Raw genomic sequence first — 20635 nt, 5'->3', positions numbered from 1 at the left:
CCCTGTATATCAAATTTCGAGTCTGTAGACTTAAAATTGACAGAGATATTGTGTAGGTAAATGTACAGATACACACACACACACACACACACTTCCACTTTTATAGATAGATAGATATTGATAGATTGGACGCAATACGTAGTAATGATTGAAAAAGTTATAAAAAAAAAAAAGACTTGTGCGCTACCACCGAGAATCGAAACCAAAACATTCAGCTCATGGTTTATTTTTGCCTCTGTCGTCAATGACTGGGCTATGAAGACATTTGTAATGCAAGGCTAAAAATTAAAACATGAACCAATAGCTACTACATTATGCATTCGTAATTCCGGCGTTCAACCTTCATCTGACGAATTTCTTCTTTTTTTTTAAATTGTCACACTTTCGCACCGATTTTTTTCTGGTTAAAACCCAAATATAAAGTTTTGCATGGATTCAATTACCTTATATATGAAGTTTCATGTCTGTAGACCAAAAACTCTAGGTGGAGTTTGGTAGACAAAATTTGTTAAACAAAAATATATACGTATACATAAATATATATGGAAACAATTTTGTGTTTACTATAAACTTTTTACGCAAATATTATGCAAGTATAAATTATGTAGAATATCTACATTAATATAATTACACGTAATACTTAACTAAAGATGATCATCCCATTAGAAAACCGAATAAACTAATAGGGAATTAATTAAAATGAATGTTTAAAAGAATATGCAAATAGGTTAGATGTTTTGCTAGTGAATGCAATTCCACAACCCATTTATAAGAAACAATATCCATTTCTTATGTTTCTTATGTTTTGATTGCATTGTTGCTTGTTTGCCTATTGTCACATTAGGTTTTACTATAAGTTTCCCGGATTTATGTTATTTGTAATTGTTTTGCCTTTGAAGTACTGGTAATGATCAAGACAAACATATAGGATAATTAACAAAAGTAATTTACAGAAAGTATGCATCCGATCCTGTGACCATAACTGCCACAATGCTTAGTTGTAACTGTTTGGGTAAGTCCATTAATTCCTAAAATAGGTAATTCAACTTACACCATAACAGTAATATTATCCAAAGGTATTTAATAATAACTCTAACAGCCATACAAATATTAAAGGGTTTATTACTGTAAGTGAACAATGCAGTAGTTAGTTACAATTGGGTAACTGGCTTGTAATGTATCTGGGGAACGGCCCAATTGTACTAGTGCTACCCTTATAGTCTTCATCGTTGTTAATATGCTCCTCAGAAGATTTCATTGCTACATCCATTACATGACATATGACATATCCAGCAAACCATGACTTGCTCACTACACAGTAGTCGTTGCCTATTCTGGACTGTATAAAACAATTTAAAACCTTGTGGTGTAATAAAGTATTTGGTAAAATTCAGTTGCAAAGTTATGTTATGATGAAAGTTCGATTTTTAGTGTGTGACACTCAAAATACAATTGTGAATTATTTATGGTTTCTACTCTGCCATTGCTATGCAACGAGGGCATGCTACTGTCGTGGAATTAAATAAGAGTTCCGTTCAAAATTCTATGCAGATTCCTGAGTTTTACAGAAAGATTCTCGAGTTTAACAAGATACACGTGAAGTAGGTTGGTGTTTACATCAATCGAAACTGTAAAAATCAATCTTCGTCTCAAAAATTCAGAAACACGATTGAAAAATATATCAAAGCTGTAACATTTCCATACTATTAAGCGATCTTTACCATTGCATGAGGAATTCATCACTTCTCACCAGGTGTGCCATACTCTTGTTAATTGAAACAGCTGTTTGTATTTCGTTAACACATAAGCAGACAATTCCATGGCTAGTGACGTTTCTTAGCAGCCATGGTAGTCATACAAATTTTGATTTTTTTCCCCCTTCTTTCTCTGTGGCTGCAATAACAGAAACCATTAAAAAGGACAACAAAAGCCCCATTATTTGCTCAAGTATTTAGTTTACTTTACACAGCAATTAACAGCTAATACATCTAAGATGAACTCTGACTTCTTCCAGTCTTATTAAGGACTAGCAGTGGGGACCCGGCGTTGCCCGGGTGTTTGTAGGTGTGTGTGTGTTTTTGGGTAAATGAAAAGAAAAATCGTTGGTTGTTTTAAAAAAAAAACGAAGCCTTGACGCGCAGTTGGAAAATAGTAAAGTGTGAAAAAAAAAAAAAACACGTGCCCGTTTTTGACGAGAACTTTGAGTGTGGGACAGTGTTTTTTTTATACGAAAAAGCTTAATGCACATGCGGCGATCGTAAGCAATAGCTATTTAGCAGTTAACATTTTCTGCAGGACAGTTTTTAATGAGGTCAATAAACCGGTTTGTTTGTTTTTATCTAACTGTGGGGAAAACCAGCTCCCTGTTTATTAGGGGGAGTGTCTCGTAAAGCAACCGTCTGATAGGACGCTAAGCCGACATTGACCAAACGTTAAATCGCTTTCTAGTGACCACTGGCCATGGGCCAGTGATTCGAATCGAGTTTTGCTTTTTTTATGCAGAAAAACGAAAGTAACACGTGCCGATCCGAAAATGTCAAATATTTAACGTTTCAAAGTCGGGCAAATTAAATAAAGAGGCAACTACCGTTAAGTCGTAGATATTATCATTTACACGCGATATAAAAAGTTTTAAGAAGTTTTAAGAAGTTGTGAGGCGACTGATCGGTTCTCTGAAAAAAGCCTATTGAAGACATACACAAAAAGCGAACATACATACACACATTTTCGCTTTTATATATATAGAAGATGGTGAGAGTTTTGAAATAAAGCTACTTGACTGCCAAACTCCCGATCATGGGTATGACCTTAAAGAACATCAAGTGGTGAGGCTTTATTTGGGGAATGTGGAGTTGTTCCTTGGCTACCATTATCCCATGTTCACTTTGGTTCGGAGTGGAAATATCTGTTCGGCTATCTGCTGCTACCAAATAAAACTGACTTGACTAAAAATGCACTAAATATTGAAGTTGTTTTCCTTTTTCTTTTACAATCCTGTTCTGCAAAACGAAAAACAAAACATTTCTGCAAAACAACCAAACACCATAAAGATTTGAAAATCTAAAGAACTGGAAGTATAAAAACTTTTACTGGATTCAGCATTAAATAATCCAAAATGGTTTGATAAAGAACTTGAAACATAAATTTTTTTCGAAAATTGTTGCATTAGGCATTAAATAACCCCAAAAAAGGGTTGATATGCCATTAAACAAAAACGAGCCAAACGACCAAATCCCCAAGAGGTAGATCTGATCTCACTTATCTGACTTTATCCCATGACACATAGCTTCAATCCAAGATTTGACTTCTAATGGAAAATGTAATTTTTTTGCTAAAGCTTGCCTCACCTGGAATTTTCCGGTTTCAACATTATTTTTACATGCTCCCCTTTAATCTTGCTAGATTGCAGATTGGCATGATTACTTGGTTACATTTTATGATCCCAAGGGCTTTTTATGCCAAATAGAGTGGAATTTTAACTAATTGTTTGGAGCCAGTAAGTGTTTATTGCTATTAATATTACCAATAATAGTATTATAACTTCAACTCTCTCGGACACACTTATGTCAAGGGTATTTCATGCAAAATTTGTTAGAATTTAGCTTTGCATTTTTTAATCCATAATTTAATCCGTAGTATTAGTAGTAATAACTAGTGTTAGGATGATTAATCAGAATTAGAAATTGAAAAATCGTAACTGGAATCGGTATTGGTATCGAAAAATTTTGTATCTATTTTTCAATGCTAAAAATGATTCGGTTTGTTTTTGTTTAAAATTTAATTTTCCACGTCTCGTATTAATAATGAAATAATAAATATTTATTGATTTTAAACTACCAATAAAACTAAATTCTATAGATTACTCTAACAGGTGTATTTTTGCATTTGCAACGACATATGTACATATTACATGGGTTTTTGCAGTAATCTGACCCCCCCCCATTAAAAAAAAAAACTCTATCTTTAGAAATTAAAAAAGAATGGAAATCTGTAATTGTAGTGAAATCAGTAAAAATATTGGAATCATCAGTGACGTTTCATTAAGATTGGATTATTCTCTAATTTTGTTGAATTATTTAATTTTTTTTCCTTATAAACAACATTTCTTCATCATTCCTATATACTAAGCATCATCAGCAGCAGGAGGTGATGGTACAGTGGTTAACAATACAGACTGAAAATGTGGGTGTCCCAAGTTCAAATTCAGTTCGTTCACGCAAACTTTCACATAGAGATGCTGGCAACTTCCACGTAGTCCTGCTCATAAGTACCTGATGTTTTTCGAGAAAGAATTCTAACCAGAAAAGGGTTCTTATCCAGAATTCAACTTAAATAAAAAAAAAAAAAAAACGAAAATACAGAAAAAATCTTTATGATGTACATACCCATTATTTAACGAAGATGTCATATTTCAAACATCACATATATTGATCAAGTAGTTTTATTTGTAACTAAGAAAATCAAATTTTTTGAATAAACTAAAGGAAGCAGTCTTGTATTGTCATTTTGAAACATACAAGGGCAGATAACTCCACAATAATTTAAACCCACGAGATTAGTTTTTTAATGCTAATGAGTTTACATTAATCACTTAAAATCGTTTAAAAATGAGTTTCTGTATAACAAAAAAAAAAATCTGATCAATATACGTGATTCATGATGGGTACATACATCATAAATTTTTTTTTTTTTAATTTATGTTGAACTGCAGACTTGCACCCAGAAAAGATATTGCAGAAACAAATGCTAACAAAAATCATCTGATCAATATGAAATTAATGCATCAGCAGTTGCTAACTTGAAGTATTAGTATTTTTTATAAACAAGACAACTGGGTACTTCTGCATTTATTGACCTGTTATTTCCACAAAGTTACTCTGGTGTGCCTGGCAGATGACAGGAATAGCATGAAACGGCCGATTTCGATGCGAGGAATGCTTAGGCTGATCTCAATGGTAGAAACAAATAACCAATAAGAAAGTGATATCAAATGCTCTGTTGGGCTTTGACCAATAAGAATGTAAGCAGACATATATTTTTTATATATATTTAAATTGAAAGAAAATAAAAAATTCAAGTAAATTATTAAAGACGCCAAAACAAGAAATGGAAGAAGACAATGATACCAATTTTTCGTTGTTGGAGAGAAAGGAAATATTTCCTGGCCTGTAACAAATTCCTTCCTCGACCACCAAGCAGTAACATAAAAAAAAAAAAATAGCATTTTGAAGGAGGGGAGGGGGGGGGGCTTTCCTTACAGTTTTTCTTTCATTTTTTTATCTGTTTTCATACACACAAAAAACTATGCAAATACTTTATTCCTTAAAGTTTTATCCAAAACCTTTTAGTCAAAACTTAAAAATATATAAAGAAAAATAGCAAAATAAAATATTTATCTAACAAAAAAATTTCTTACAAACAAAAAATGAAAATTTCTTCATTAGATTTATGGGCCATCTTTTTTATATTTATTGCATTTCCATGTTTTTCTGTTTAGCATTATCATTTGCTTATAGCAGTTGTACAATTAAGAAAGGCTCAGCCGACTGGTACAGGTTATTTCACCATCTGCCGGGCATATGCAAATAACTTTGGGGAAATCATGGGTCGGTAAATCCAGAAGTACTCACAACTGCTTTGTACAAGTGACTTTAATTATTCGTTGTAAGTTGTGAAGCACCAAAAGCAAAATGTCATTTTCAACAGCTTTGCTTCAATATTTCACAGCTGAATTTAAGTATAAATATGAAACGTTTTCTTTAAAGTTTTAAAATCTTTATTTTTCTTTTCTTTTGTAGTTTCCATGTGTTGAGCTGAAGTTAGAAGCGTTACGAAAAAGATACGAACGACCATGGCCTTATCTCCAGCTTCGAGCAAGATTGATGCCATTTGTGCCAAATTGAAGATGACCCGTCATCGGACTTGCCATCTATTGAATGATAACCTCCAACTTAGTCTAAACAATGGTCACAGCCTAAATGACGACTTTCCGCCAATGCAAACTGACTGGATGTTGAACAAACAGCGGAATCGGCGGAAAGCTGTAGCTCCTCGCAGTATTTTCCACATGTGGGAATCATCCAATCCGAATTTAGATCAGCCCGACAATTATACAGAAACAGAGGGTGGCATGGAATTAACGAGAGATGATCATGGAGATTTTGAGAGCGAAACATCGGAGCTTTATGACGATAACATTTTAAGAGATTCTGATAAAGATGCTGTGCAAGCAGATAAAGGATGTATGTCAGCTTCACCCCAAGGTCAAATGTCGGATAGTGTTGTGATGCAAGGCCAGGATAAACATGATACTGAAGAGCTGAGTAGGCTCACTAGCCATCTTGGATGTACAGTTGAAACAGCACCTTTGGATTTATCTGTCAATAAATGCAAGCCTAAACTAGAAGAGAGCATAGCTCTACCATTAAACATTCCTGAGAACACATCTTCATCTTCATCTGTGTCATCATCATCTTCTTCTTGTTCATGTCCGGAATCAGAAACTGACATTCCATCCCAACCCTCTCAGAATTCTGAAGGAATTGCTCTGCCTTTCCATAAAAATACTATCAGCAAACGGACACTGAACAAAAGGCTCCAAAAGCTCTACCATCATACCAATGGTGGTAATAACGCCGCTTTAAATGACTATGCAGAGACAACCATGAATGAGCTTTTGAATTTGTATGGATTATCGGAAAGCCCAGAATTACCTGAGCAGACCATTTCAAGGCAGCCAATTCCAGTCACTTCGCCATTATTAAAGATACCAAATCTTTCCAAGTCTCCGGTGTTGTTGCCACCTACTGAAAACTCTATGGAACAATCTTTGAAATGTTCAAAAGAAACCTCTGACTCTAACCCTCCACAATCAATACCATCACAGCCTTATGCACCAACTGCTGCAGCCTTGCCCTTTTTTAATAAAGAAGAAACTGAAAAAAAGATTTTTATTAATCACAAAATTTCTCCACATATAGTTAAACTAGTACAAGGTAAGTTTATATTTTTTTTTACCCCATGTGTGCGAGGGAAATTTCTCTGTATAAAATTTGTGATGCACGTGCAGTTGTAACAGGTTTTCAAACAAATGCATTTTGACTACAAATACTATTACGTACTTGCATGTCATGTTGAAATTAGTATAAATTCCAAAAATTACAGGAAATAATACAGTAGATGCACTAGATCCATTTTTCATGAAAAATAGTAGAGACTAGGAATCAGATATTTTCTATTTTTTTTCAATATTAAATTTCAAAGAAAGCAAGGAAGTAAGTCAGTTTGTCACACAGAATTGGTAATGCAACTCTTCCACCTTAAAGCATTCAATAGAACTCGATAATTCAGTAAGTTTTATTTTTGTTTGTAATTATTTTTCTGTTGGATATTTTTTAATAATTTTTAGAATTTATACTAATTTTGATATAACACAAGTACATAAGACTGTTTTTATCTGAAATGCATTTGTTCAAAATCCATTATACTGAAGCACTAAATTTGTAAACATGTTTGATCATAAGTTATTATTGTTTGCGAGATAGAAAAATAAATTTTTCTCTTTTTTTAAAGTTTTCGTATTGGAAATCCCTTAGAAAGAGGAATGTTCCCTCCTGCTTAATTTGTGTAAAGGAGGTTGGGAGGAACTCAATTTTTTTATGGTACATGTAAGCATAGAGTATGCAAGAAGTGCTGTAGAAGGTTGTGAGATGACCAATTTGTGTGCAAGAAGAAACAGATGAGAACTCTTATATGGAGAAAGTATATTTGAAGGTTCTTGATAAAGTGCAGAAACATCTCCAATTCGATGACACCCAACCTTTCTTCTTCACTGCATTCTCTCGTATACGTGATGTTACTAGTTTCATTTTTTATATGAATACATTTTGGCATGTGTTCTTCAGAATTGTCTGATCTATTCTCTGCTTCATTTGTTCCAGCTCGTTTGTCTAGTGATCTTCATCAGATCACTGCATTGATACCTTATTGTAATACAGGTTCTTATTCTTCTAGCTTCTTATCACGGACTGCAAAATTGTGCAACACTCTTCCTGCTAACTGTTTTCCTTTTTACCTACATCATTTGTCTTGTCAAGATTAAGAGGAATAGGCATCTTCTGTCTTTGCAATGATCTTTCATTATTGTCAGCTCCTTACAACAAGTGACTTTATGCATGGTGTGTAACGATTTCCATTTTAAAAAAGTAAGGATATTGAAGTTGTCCACAAGCTTGCAAAAAAAAACAAAAAAACTGCTAACCCTAACCTCTGCACTTCTTGTGATTGAATTGCACTAGACTCCCTTTCTAAAAACTGAACAGAGAATTTTCCAACACTAGAACCGCTGATCATCACTTTGATCTCGGTAACATTCACCATCATACTTTTACTTTTCATCGCATTAATGTAAATCTTTAATTCAACAAGTAGACCTTCCGTTGTTTCACAGGCAACTACAAAATCATTAACAACCCAAAGTTCTTGGACAACAGTTCCAAGACACAAATGACAGAATCAGTACAAAACCCTGACAAAACAGTTTTTTCTATCTACTCTTATTATTTAAGCTATGTCGGTCAAAGGTGAAGGTGATTTTTATATTTACTTTAAATATAAGATAGCTGAGAAAAATTAAATTGCTATATCTAATATATGGTAACATTTGATATGTATATTACTTACATATGCATATTATACTATGAACATTTTGACTTGTGACTATATAATCAACTTTTGTTATCTAAACATGCATTTGCATAGACTAAACATTTTCATGACTAAAAATAACTTTTATATTCTTATAAAATTTGTAGATATAAAATTTTGTTTTCCTCAATTTTTCTTTCACAAACTCTGTTTATGTATTAGCACTTGCTAACTGGTGACCCTTCTAATCGCTCAATGTTTCATTCGTTTTCATTTTACTATGCACATCCATATATATCTTTCATTTTATTTCTTCGCTATAAAATAACTTTTACATCTAATTTAAATTAATTGTTGGTGTGGTTCTTGGCAATACTCAAAGTCATCGAAAATGACCCTTCCAAAACTAAGGGCCATGCCACATAACCTTATATGTTAAGTTTCTATTTCTTCTATTAAGGTCAGTCATCAGGCTGGTTCCTTTATAGCAGATTCATTCAGAATGAAGTTTGTTATCAACTGACCATATATGAAATTTCAAATTTAACTATTTATTTAATCAACAATGGTGGATTATTTTCATTCTATCAGCCATGAGCTTACATCTATAGTATCTCCCCCTGTAAAACAGTCACAGCAAACACTCTTCTAGCTCCAACTACTGTCAACAATTTTCTCTACTCTCTTTCTGTGCCTAAACATAAATTCTACAAACACTTTTTATCCTAGAACTGTCTACTCGTGGAACACTATACTGTGGACTGCTTTCCAGCTGGCTACAATATACTCGTTTTCAAGTTTAATGTAAGCAATCCTTGGTCTTAAATCAAATTCTACCCAAATTTCTCTACTACTAATCACCGCTGTGCTGACTCCCCATTAATCTTTATCCTTGAGTGGCCTTTTGGTCTTGATAAGCAGGGACTCCCTTATAAAAAAATAGTTTGACTTATTTTGTTTCTTTACTTAAACAAGGAAATATTTTGGCTCTATTGGTGCTTGAAACTAAACACAAATTCCATGAACAAAGTTTCTTTTCTAGAACTGCTCGCTTGTAGAACACTATACCATGGTGCTATTTTCCAGTGGACTACAGCATAATCGTTTTCAAGTTCTTGTTAAGCTGTCCTCTTAAATTCTATGCAAGTTCCATCACTATTGGCGATCACTGTGTTGTCTCCCTAACCACTTGACACTCATTAACTATTATCCTCTAGTTGTCTTCAGGCCATGCTAAGTGGTTACTCCCTTGTAAAAATAAAAATTTGATTTTGGTTTACAAATATATTTTTGCCTCAGCTAATGGCTTTTTTCACTAAACTCAATTTTTTAAATGTGATATTTTTTTAAGTATTAAATAAGAGGAGATTACAATTTAAATTTGAAAATTTTAGAAATCAAAGTCATGTTGTATAATTTTTTATTAAATGACAAACATTTTTTTCTTGCAACCTTACAGAAGAATGCTCTCAAAAGATGTTACTATTTTTGTGTGAAACATGCAGCGTGCATTTGATTTGACTTAATCATTGAAAAGATCATTTTTTTTTATTCTAGTGGTCACCACCTCAGCACCTATAAAATGAAAAAAAAAAGAAAAGTTAATAAGTTCTCTTCTATGATTAGGGTGGATGCCATAAAAGTTTCAGAAAAAAAAAATCTAAAAAATGATTTTTCATTTAATAAAAAAATTATGCAGGATTATTCGGTCTTCTAAACTTTTCAAATTTTACCTCACAAAATAATGCTTTCAAAAGATATGACTAAATCCTATTCATTACAATTTATTTTACAAGGGATTCCATTGTTTTTTGTTTGGCGGACATGTTTTAACGTTTTCCAACTAACTGGAATCTAGCCCAAGAGCCACAAATTATATATATATATATATATATATATATATATATATATATATATATATTTATTCAGTTTATCTATTTAGGAAAAAAAGGAAGTTCAAAAAGTTTTTATCTCCCACCCTTTCTTTTTCTTTCTGATAATCTTGAAATTGTTTATTTTAATAAAGATCTTATTTTTGACAATAAAGGTTTCTTTGTGAGAACAAATACCACACTTTCCTGCTTTCATGAATAAATCGACATTATGTCCCAAGATTAATTTGTATTTTTCAAATACTGAGAGAAATTGCCAGAAAATTTCAAGGGACAAAAAACGAGAAGGGGTTGGAAATAATTAAAAAATTCAACAATATTCCTTTCAGACAAGATGCATCTATTCAATTTTCAGCATTACTAATCAGTACAGTGTTTTCTCACTGACCACCTGATACTGATTAACCCTTATCCATGAATGGCCTTTGGTCCTTGATAAGCGGTAACTCCCTTATAAAAAAGTATATTTTTGCTCAAACTAAATAGTAGAAATCAACTTCTTTTCACTAAACTCTGCTATTTAAATATGAAGTCATTTTTTGAGGTACTGAATCAGAGGATATTGATTTTGTCACGGAGATAATTCATTTCAATTTAAATTTTAAAACTTTATAAAACCAAATGTAATAGAAGGTATTATTCATTCAAGCAACTGTGCCCTGTTTTGCTTGTCAGGTGATGAGATTGGGGAGGGAAGAAGGAAAAAAGTGAAACATAATTTTGGATATTTTATTAAACAGGTGCCAGTAATTTGCATATGAGGTGATATATGATCGATTAAAGGGAAGAATTAGTGAGAAAAAGAACTCGAGTTTGAGACAGCTGAGAGAGCAGAGACGGCAGTTCATGTTGGAAAGAGTTGGTGTTGAATTCTGAGATTTTTGTGTCTAATTTTCGACGTCGTTTTGTTCTTTGCATGTGAGTTTACAATCAGTTGGAGTTGTGAGAAAAGGAAAGAAAAGAATGCTCCAACCTAGAAAAATGAGCAAACATTTTGTTGTGAGAGAAATACAAGCACAATTTCAATGATGAATTTGGTTATTTCTTTTTTGCATGGTGCAGAACTAAAATTACATATGTTAAGGCCTAAAACTGCACCGTGTGTTCATTTTCACCAGAATTTGACATCTCCTGGGGACTTTTGGGGCTAAATGGGGGGGGGCCAATGCTGAGCTTTTTTTATGCCTCATACACTGTGTATGCTTTACTTGTTTGATTTTATTTTTTGCGCTACTTTATGAAATTATACTTTATGAAATTATACTTTATGAAATCATACTTTATGAAATTATACTTTATGAAATCATACTTTATGAAATCATACTTTATGAAATTATACTTTATGAAATTATACTTTATAAAATTATACTTTATGAAATTATACTTTATGAAATTATACTTTATGAAATTATACTTTATGAAATCATACTTTATGAAATCATACTTTATGAAATTATACTTTATGAAATTATACTTTATGAAATTATACTTTATGAAATTATACTTTATGAAATTATACTTTATGAAATTATACTTTATGAAATCATACTTTATGAAATTATACTTTATGAAATTATACTTTATGAAATTATACTTTATGAAATTATACTTTATGAAATTATACTTTATGAAATCATACTTTATGAAATCATACTTTCAAAAGATGCAACTAACTCCCATTTGATTTTCACAGCACATCTGATTTGACAACACAATCGTCATCAAGATTGGATGCACACTTTTTTTCTCTTCTAGTGGCCACCCATAGATCATTCTGGATTGTGGCTGGGTCATCTAATCCGCATACATCTTTGTATCAGGCCCATGTGTCCAAAACCAATGCACGTCCTTCGTCTGTGCTATCTAGTCTTATCAAGGGCCATTCTGTTTTTTCTTTTTTTCACCCACATGTTGGGACCACTGCGAAGCATCTCTTAGCACAATTTTTTCTTTCTAAAGCTCAATAAGTTGCTTCAATAGATGTATGCTTTCTTGCTGCATGGTGTTTAGTGGTGAGTACAGTCAATAGCCACTGTCATTTTACAAATTTCTACACTTTACAATCTTGATCCTGTTTGTAGTGCCATGAAAAGTGTAAAAATGAGTCCTTCCAGTTCGTTGCTAAGATCCACATAAAAAACAAATGCCTGTGCCATTGATTCTCTATATAGTCATCAGAGGAGCTATCTCTCTGGTTACTTTCTGTTTCACGGTAGGTAACTCCACGGGTGCTTTCTGTTATCAGGAGCAGATGACTTTTACCTATACACTCATAAAGCCTTTTTGCAATAAAATAAAAACCAAAAAAAATATAATATCAAGAGAATTTTATTTACATAAATCAACATATTCTGTATACAGTATGTGAGCAAATGCCAGAAATACACTCTCTTAACTCTTCAAGATTTGTTAAATCTTTTGCATTTTTTCTTTTTAATGTTGTCTTAGTAAGAAAAATCCCAATTCGAAGTTAAGCAATAAGATTTTTTTTACTTAGAGTTGAATACTCTTCCATAACAGAAATCCAAAATGCATCCAATAGCGGTGTCATCATGATTAAGAAATTAAATGTCTTTATTAAACAGAGTGAAATTAAATGGCTTCTAGCTATTATTTCTTTGTGGCACAGCAGTAATCATGCTATGGCACACTAATGCTCTATTCATTAGTTTGTTTTACAAGAGATTCCATTGATTGTTTGTTTGTCGACTATTTTTAAGCATTTTCCGACGAATTGGAATAAATACAAGAACCACAAATTTAAAAATATATGCAGCCTGTTTATCTATTTGAGAAAAAACAAGAAAGTCCAAAGAATTTTATCTCATCCTCTCATTTTTTTTTCTTGATAATTTTGAAGTTGTTTATTTTAATAAAGATGTTATCTTATTTTTGGTAATTCCTTTGTTCGAGCAAATGCCACTTTCCTGCTAAAATGCCCCTCAGTAATTATGTCAAAAATTAGTTCATATTTTTCAAATACTGAGAGGAATTGTCAGGAAATTTGGAGAGAAAAAAGTTAATTTAAAATTAAACCATTTTTCTCTTTTGAACAAGCTACATTTATGAAAGAGATTTGTGTTTTTGAGAATGTAGTGTCTACAGAATTTCTACTTGTCATAGTAATATCTGGAATGATTTTATCCCAAAATGCAAACTGGTTAAAAAAAAATACCACACATTATTTCATTTTTATACCTTCCTGAATTAACAAGAAAGTCTGTATTTTATTTGACAACTTACAAAAATTTGATCCTTTTTCTTGTGAAAGTTTGGTCTGAACATATCATAATCAGATTTTCATTTTAGTTTTTTTTTTTTTAATCTTTTTTATTCTATGAAAGTTTTAGGAATCAAATTTTTATTTATTAATCACAACTATTTTTTTTTATTTTATGCAATAAGAATTTCCCGCTTATCAAGGCCAAAAGCCTGAATCATATGATCACATCGACACATCAGGTCTCATTTATCACCAAAGTTAAGTAATATTGAGTCTGGTCAGTACCGTATAAGTGACCATGTGTATGGAGGACGTCAACACCTCCCCACAAGAATTGCAAAAAATGTTGTCATATCCTGCTGACTGGTATATGTATGCGCTGAGGATTATTTATCAATTTTTTATTCCCTAAAAACTTCCTCCTTTGAAGGAAACCGGTTCAACCTGCCTAGGGTGAATGTTAGTGTCTTTTTTATTGTTTTTTACAAGGCCAAAAGCTATTTGAGGATAACGGTTGACAAAATGGATAGATTGCCAGGTAAATAATGAAGAATATTGTGTGAGAATTGAAAATAATTAATGGAATGAATAAACTTACGGCTTCTTATTAGGACGATTTATGACAAGTGTTTACATTGGGTTTGAAGATTGCAATGTTGTACTCTATAGAGAAGCAGTCTTGTGATAATGATTCACAGATTAAAAGGTTTTTGAAAGAAAGTCTGTTCATGGATATTTTTCGTAGGCATAAAGAAGAAAGTTCTTTTCATGTTATAATAAAACGAGTTCTTGCTGTAAATCTTTTACAAGAAGAAACCAGAGATTGGAGCTTAGTCGAATATCTTCTATGGAAATAATATTCTTTAAAGACAGTCTGTATTTTATATGTTTGACAACTTGAAAAGTTTAATCTTTTTTTATGCTGAATGTTTGTAACCAGAATTTCAACTTTTTTTTTTTCGATCAGATTTTCTTTGTCTAATTTACAAAAAATATATCTTTTTTTTTTCTAAAACATTGAAATTTGAGATAAATCCGTTCAATCAATAACTGCAGAAGATAACAGGAAAAATTAGTTAAGCTTGGTTTTTTTTTTTGTTGGTTTTTTTTAGCTATTTGTATTTGATCTTTTATATTTTTCTAAATAACATGATTAAATTTTTCTTTTTTAAAACATGGCAGTGTTTTTTTTTTGGGGGGGGGTTCTACTCAATGGATAATCTGTTTTAAGTAATCAACACCAAGAAAGAATTTCTAAATTATTCCCGCATTTTATTTGCGGAGAGATAATAATTGATCATGCATTTGTTCATGCAGATATATTAATCGTGCACACAGATATATATAAGCTATTTAAAGAATATATATGCAGTATATGTACCTCCATAACATGGTTCAAATTATTATGAATTATAAGCTCAATGAAGATCTATTTCGACCTTCAGCGTATATATAACGAGATGCATCCCAAAAACCAAAAACAGAATCAATCCACAATCATGAGTTGTTGTTGTTCCCATCATCATCATCATCATCATCATCATCTATTTTCAAATTATTTCACTTATATGCATTCCCTATCAGTGAAATAATTTGAAAATAAATAATTTAAAAAAAAAAAAAAAAATGAACATAACTAATTCTGTTTTGGACCATTACAATGTAATTCACGAATATATATATATATATATATATATATATTGAGAGACAATCAAGCAAAAAAAAAAGAGAGAGACAAACAAGCAAATAAAACCGTAAACAAAATTTATCCCAAAGTAGCAAAATTAAAGCTAGCTTGCCAGGATACTATATATACAAATGTAGGTAAATTTGGTAATATTTTATTGGTTTGAAAATCTAGTTTCTTTCTTACCAATTGTCATAAAATTTTAACCATAGAATAGTATAATAATCTTCATTAAACCTGCAATTTTTCATCTAATTTCGTCCCATAGAACCAAAGATATGAGCATTTCAGTATTCAATTTGGCTATGAGTATATATATAGAGAGAGAAAGAGAGATACAACCTTTTTGGCAATTTTATAAGTTTCAAATCTCAGCGACTATTGATCAGAATTTAACAAATGAAGGCTCGTTTGAAAGGTAATAGCCTGAATTGTGTAGTGGGCTATGTGACATTTACCATTAAGGTCGCACATTAAGGGGGTTATCCATCATCCAGAGCCTATTTTTGGCACTTTTTTACAGCTTTAAAATGTTTCAATAATAGTCATTTGTTTTCCTTGTTTTACATATGAATTATAAAATATCTGATATTTCCCCAAAAATTCTGGCTTTGATGAAGGGGAGACTTAAACTTGCTGCTATGGTTTTAAATGATCTGAAATAATACCAAAGGGAGACTTGATTCCAAATATTTCTCATATGTTATATCTCCCCTCTTTGGTTTTCATACATAAAGTAATTTTTTTTTTTTTTACATGGTAGTCACTACTTATCAAGGCCCGGAAACCACTCGAGGATAAGGGTTATTGCGTGTACAGTAATCAATGGGATAATATCGTGATAATTGTTAGTAATGGAAATTTGATATAGTGTCTTACTTAAGGTGGCGATTAATCAGAAATTTGTTTATGTTGGACTTGAAGACATCCAAGTTGTAGTCAGGTGGGAAACAGGCAAATGGAAGAGTTCCGCAGTCGTGCACTTCTAAGAAAGAAGCTTTGTTCATGGAATCTACGTTTTGATATAGGCACAGATAAAGAGTTGGGAAAATTATTGACATTATTGATAGACGGGTGCTTTTTGTGAAATATTAGTGGGGGGGGCAGAGATTGGAGCTTAGATGGACGAGCACTTGCCATGGAAATAACGATAAAACAAAGACAGGCTTGCAATGTCTCTTCTCTGGGAGAGAGGTTGCAGGAAAGAGAAAAGGGCATCCCCCACTAAGCCATGAAGTCTGTTCTGTAATCTATCAAGGCAGGATAGGCTGTTTTTAACAGCTCCTGCCCAGATCTGGCAGCAGTACTCCATCCTTGGACGTACTTAGCTTTTATATAGATAGAGAATTGTATCAGCAGTGTGATATCTTCTGGAGCAGTAGAAGGATCCTACCATTTTTCTAGCGATCTTGGCAACAGACTTGATGTACGTGTTTCATGTCAGATCAGAAGTAAAGGTCAATCTCAGAAGCTTGTCAAAACATGGAGCCTCGCCAAGATGAGAGCCATCTATTTCAATTGATGCCAGATGGGTATCAGAGCGTTGATCATGTAAAGATAGGAGCTTGGTTTTAGACGCATTAAAAATAACCAGCCACCTCTTCACCCATTGTACCACGCGCTCAAGATCAGAGGAGAGAGAATCAGAGAGAACTTTGTCATTTACGGCCTTTAATGTGTTGCTATAGATGGTTGTGTCATCAGCATAGATGTCAACGAATGATTTAAGTATGTGTTTTGGGAGATCGTTGATGTAGATCAGGAAGAGAGTTGGGCCCAGGATGGACCCCTGAGGGACTCCAGCATAAATACTGTGGGCCTCTGATTTCTGCCCATCAACCACTTACTCTTATGAGCCTATCAGAGAGAAACGATTTAATAATTGAAAAAACATTTCCAGTTATACCATAGCTGGAAATCTTGTGAAGTAGGCCTTTATGCTATACCTTATCGAAGGTCTTTGATATGTCAAGAGCAATTGCCCTAGAAAGGAAGCCTTTGTCGAAAGATTCACTAATCCTATTAGATATAACTATAAGCACATCTGCTGTAGATCTCGCAGAACGGAAACCACATTAAGTGTCGCTAAGAAGGTTATTTCTGCTGAGGTGGTTGACTACTTCTCTATTTAATATGGATTCCAGCAACTTACTCATGACACACAGGAGACTTATTGGTCTGTACTGAGAGGGAGATGACTTATCACCTGAATTCTTAAATACAGGGAACACTGATGAGGTTTTCCAGGGTAGTTGGAAGCACTTCTCCTTAAGGCAACGTTTAAACAGTTTTGTAAGTATGTGGGCAAGTTCTGGTTGAAGCTTTTTCCACACTATAATTGGGATGCCGTCAGGACCAGTTGCTTTACTAGAGTCAAGGTTCTTGATTAGCTTGGCGACATCATGCACAGATATTTGTATGTTGCATAGCGTGTTGTCTGTCTGCTATTAGCCAAAACTGGTGGGAACCAAGCTGCTGCTCAGCTACTTTGGATTTAACGGACTGGGCATATAGTTCTCTTGCATTTTTTATTACTCTTTTACAATGGTTGCTGGCAGTCCTGAAAGCAGCTTTAGCCTCAGTACATCTATTACGTTTGTAGCTATGGAAAAAGTGATTTCTGTGCGTGGTGGCAGCATCACATTCAGGGGAGAACCATGGCTGGCTGTTAGATTTTTGTTGGAATTTTTTGGATCGTATGAATCGGTCTTTGCCTACAATTAACCATTCGGTCAGGTCTGATACTATAGTGGACACATCCTTTTTAAACATGGAATGCAGAGATAGATCAGATATGAATGTGCAGAAGCTATTCCAGTCAGCCATAGAGTATCGATATACAGTGTGGTGGAGAGGTACGTCTGAAGATTTATTATATTTCATTTTTATCTTAACTAATACAACCGAGTAGTCAGAAGATCCCAAAGGAGATAGAACGGAACATGAACATTTACATGAATTTTACAGTGTATAAGGATTATTTGATATTGGAAATATTCATAATCATTCCAAAATAGAGGGAGAGATATAACATATGTGAAATATTTGGAATCAAATCTCCTCTTGCTGTTATTTCAGATCATTCGAAGCCGTGGCAGCAAGTTTTAGTCTCACCTCGATTTAAGCCCGCAATATATAGTTAAGTATTGTACATGTGTTTGCTTATTTTTAGGTATAGGATTTACTCCTAAATTAACTGATTGTTATGAATTTTCGAACACAGCTGCTGGATGTAAGGGGTTGCAGTGTAGGCTATATTGCAAAGTAGGGAAAAGGGTATAGAACACTTCATGAAAATTTAGATACTTCTGATTTTTGCGAAATTTTAACAATAAATATCAATTGATAAATATTCATCAAATTTCACTTTCTTTGGGATATTCCAAAGGTCTTTTGGGGAAAGGGGGGTATAATGAGTACAAACCCTGATTTGAAAAGCCAAATATTTCAGATTTGCATTAAATTTGATCCATAGTTTGTAGACACCTATTAAACAAGATTCCCTGAATTTCAATTTTTCTTAAGATCCATTAAGCTTAAACCTTAATTTTATGACATTTTCTAGAATTAAAATCATGTAATAATTTGATCAAAATTGGAATTCGGATTCTAGGTTCTAGGCATTATATCTTTAGTTTAATCTTTAAAAGGAGGCATAAAAGTGGTACAAAAATGTTCTGTTCTAGGAATTAATTAATCCTGATGTGGGTATTCTTGTAGGGTAAAAAGTATATGTACATTTATATTAAACTAGCAGTCCAGCCCGGTTTTGCCCTATGTACTGTTCATAACTTTATGTGCATATATATATATATATTAAAAAGTTTGACTCATGTCCAGGTAACCTACATCTAAAATTTCAAGTGTTTAGACCCAAAATTGGCAGAGGAGTTTGGTAAAGTCTGCAAAGGTCATCTCTTTCAACTTTGACCCCTTGGAACCAAATTTTCGCCCCAAAACTGAGCTTGCTGCCTGTCTGAATACCCCTTTTGTAAAATTTCAAATGTTTAGACCCAAAATTGGCTGAAGAGTTTGCTAGAGACCGCAAAGGTCAAATCTTTTGAACTTTGACCCCTTGGCAGCGAAATTTTCAGACAAAAAACGATTAAAAAGCTTATCCTATGTCTAAATGCACTTCATGTAAAATTTCAAATGTTTAGACCCAAAATTGGCTGAGTAATTTGGTAGAGACTGCAGACGTCAATTTTTTTAATTTGCCCCCAATTTTGACCCCTTAACATTTATTGTTTTGGGTTCAAATCAAATTAAAGTTTAATCCATGTCCAAGTAACCTACATGTAAAATTTCAAATTTTTAGACCCAAAATTGATGAAGGAGTTTGGTAGAGTTTTCAAAGGTCAAATCGTTGAACTTTGACTCCTTGACAGCCAAATTTCTGACTGAAAACCGATTAAACAGATTTTCCCAAATCTGGAGACCCCTTATGGCAAATCTCGAGTCTGTAGACTGAAAATTGAGAGTTTCATAAGAAAATGTACACACACACACACACACACAGACCATTTCACTTTTATAGATATATAGATTATATTTCTCTTAGTCTGTTTGCCTATCTGTCTGTTCCACTTTTTCTCTGAAACTACTGGTTTATTTTTGGTTTATAATATATATATAAATATTATGGTACTGTCACAGTTAGATATTTCTCGGAAACTACTCAGCCGACCTTGCTGAAATTTTGTATCGATCTTTGTTGTAATAAGCTGCAGTGAACTAAGTATTATCATATCTGTTTGATACAGTTTGAGACTAATATAGATTAATAAGATTATTTAGCGCATTTAACCTATTTCAGCCTTCAATTTAGTATAACATACTCATTCTAAAATTTCAAATATATATATATATATATATATATATTATATATATATGCTAAATATAATAAAATCGACATTATGTCACATATATATGATTTAAAAATGGAAGAGAAAACCCTAAATGCTAACGAGAGGGTCAATTATTTAAGGAGAAAAACAACTTAAAATTATGTAAATTAGGAAATTACATGAGGGAGTATACATATTCCAGTTAAATTTGCTTTTCCTTTGAGAAATGTTCTGAGTTTATTATCTTATATATAATATTTTGATTGCAGAAATTCTCCTCTGGACCAAAATACCGTAGGTTTGCAACAACAAATGCCACATACAAATTATGTCTAGACTG

General features: G+C 32.8%; 1 protein-coding gene across 11 annotated transcripts in view; it reads left to right on the top strand.

Annotated features, from left to right (window-relative positions):
- Positions 1–20635, top strand: part of LOC145269173 (zinc finger protein castor homolog 1-like) — a 750830-nt gene that overhangs the window by 470303 nt on the left and 259892 nt on the right. For all 11 annotated transcript variants that reach the window (XM_080124811.1, XM_080124789.1, XM_080124817.1 and 8 more), the window contains one exon: positions 5799–6995. In XM_080124811.1, coding sequence (XP_079980937.1) covers positions 5852–6995 — 1144 coding nt within the window. In that variant the 5' untranslated portion in view covers positions 5799–5851. The remainder of the gene's footprint in view (positions 1–5798; positions 6996–20635) is intronic.

This window comes from Euprymna scolopes, chromosome 4 (genome assembly GCF_053919585.1).
Source record: "Euprymna scolopes isolate OS-2025 chromosome 4, ASM5391958v1, whole genome shotgun sequence".
Taxonomy (NCBI): Eukaryota; Metazoa; Mollusca; class Cephalopoda; order Sepiida; family Sepiolidae; genus Euprymna; species Euprymna scolopes.
The sequence above is the reverse complement of the archived record's forward strand: the minus strand, read 5'-3'. Positions and strand labels throughout refer to the sequence as shown.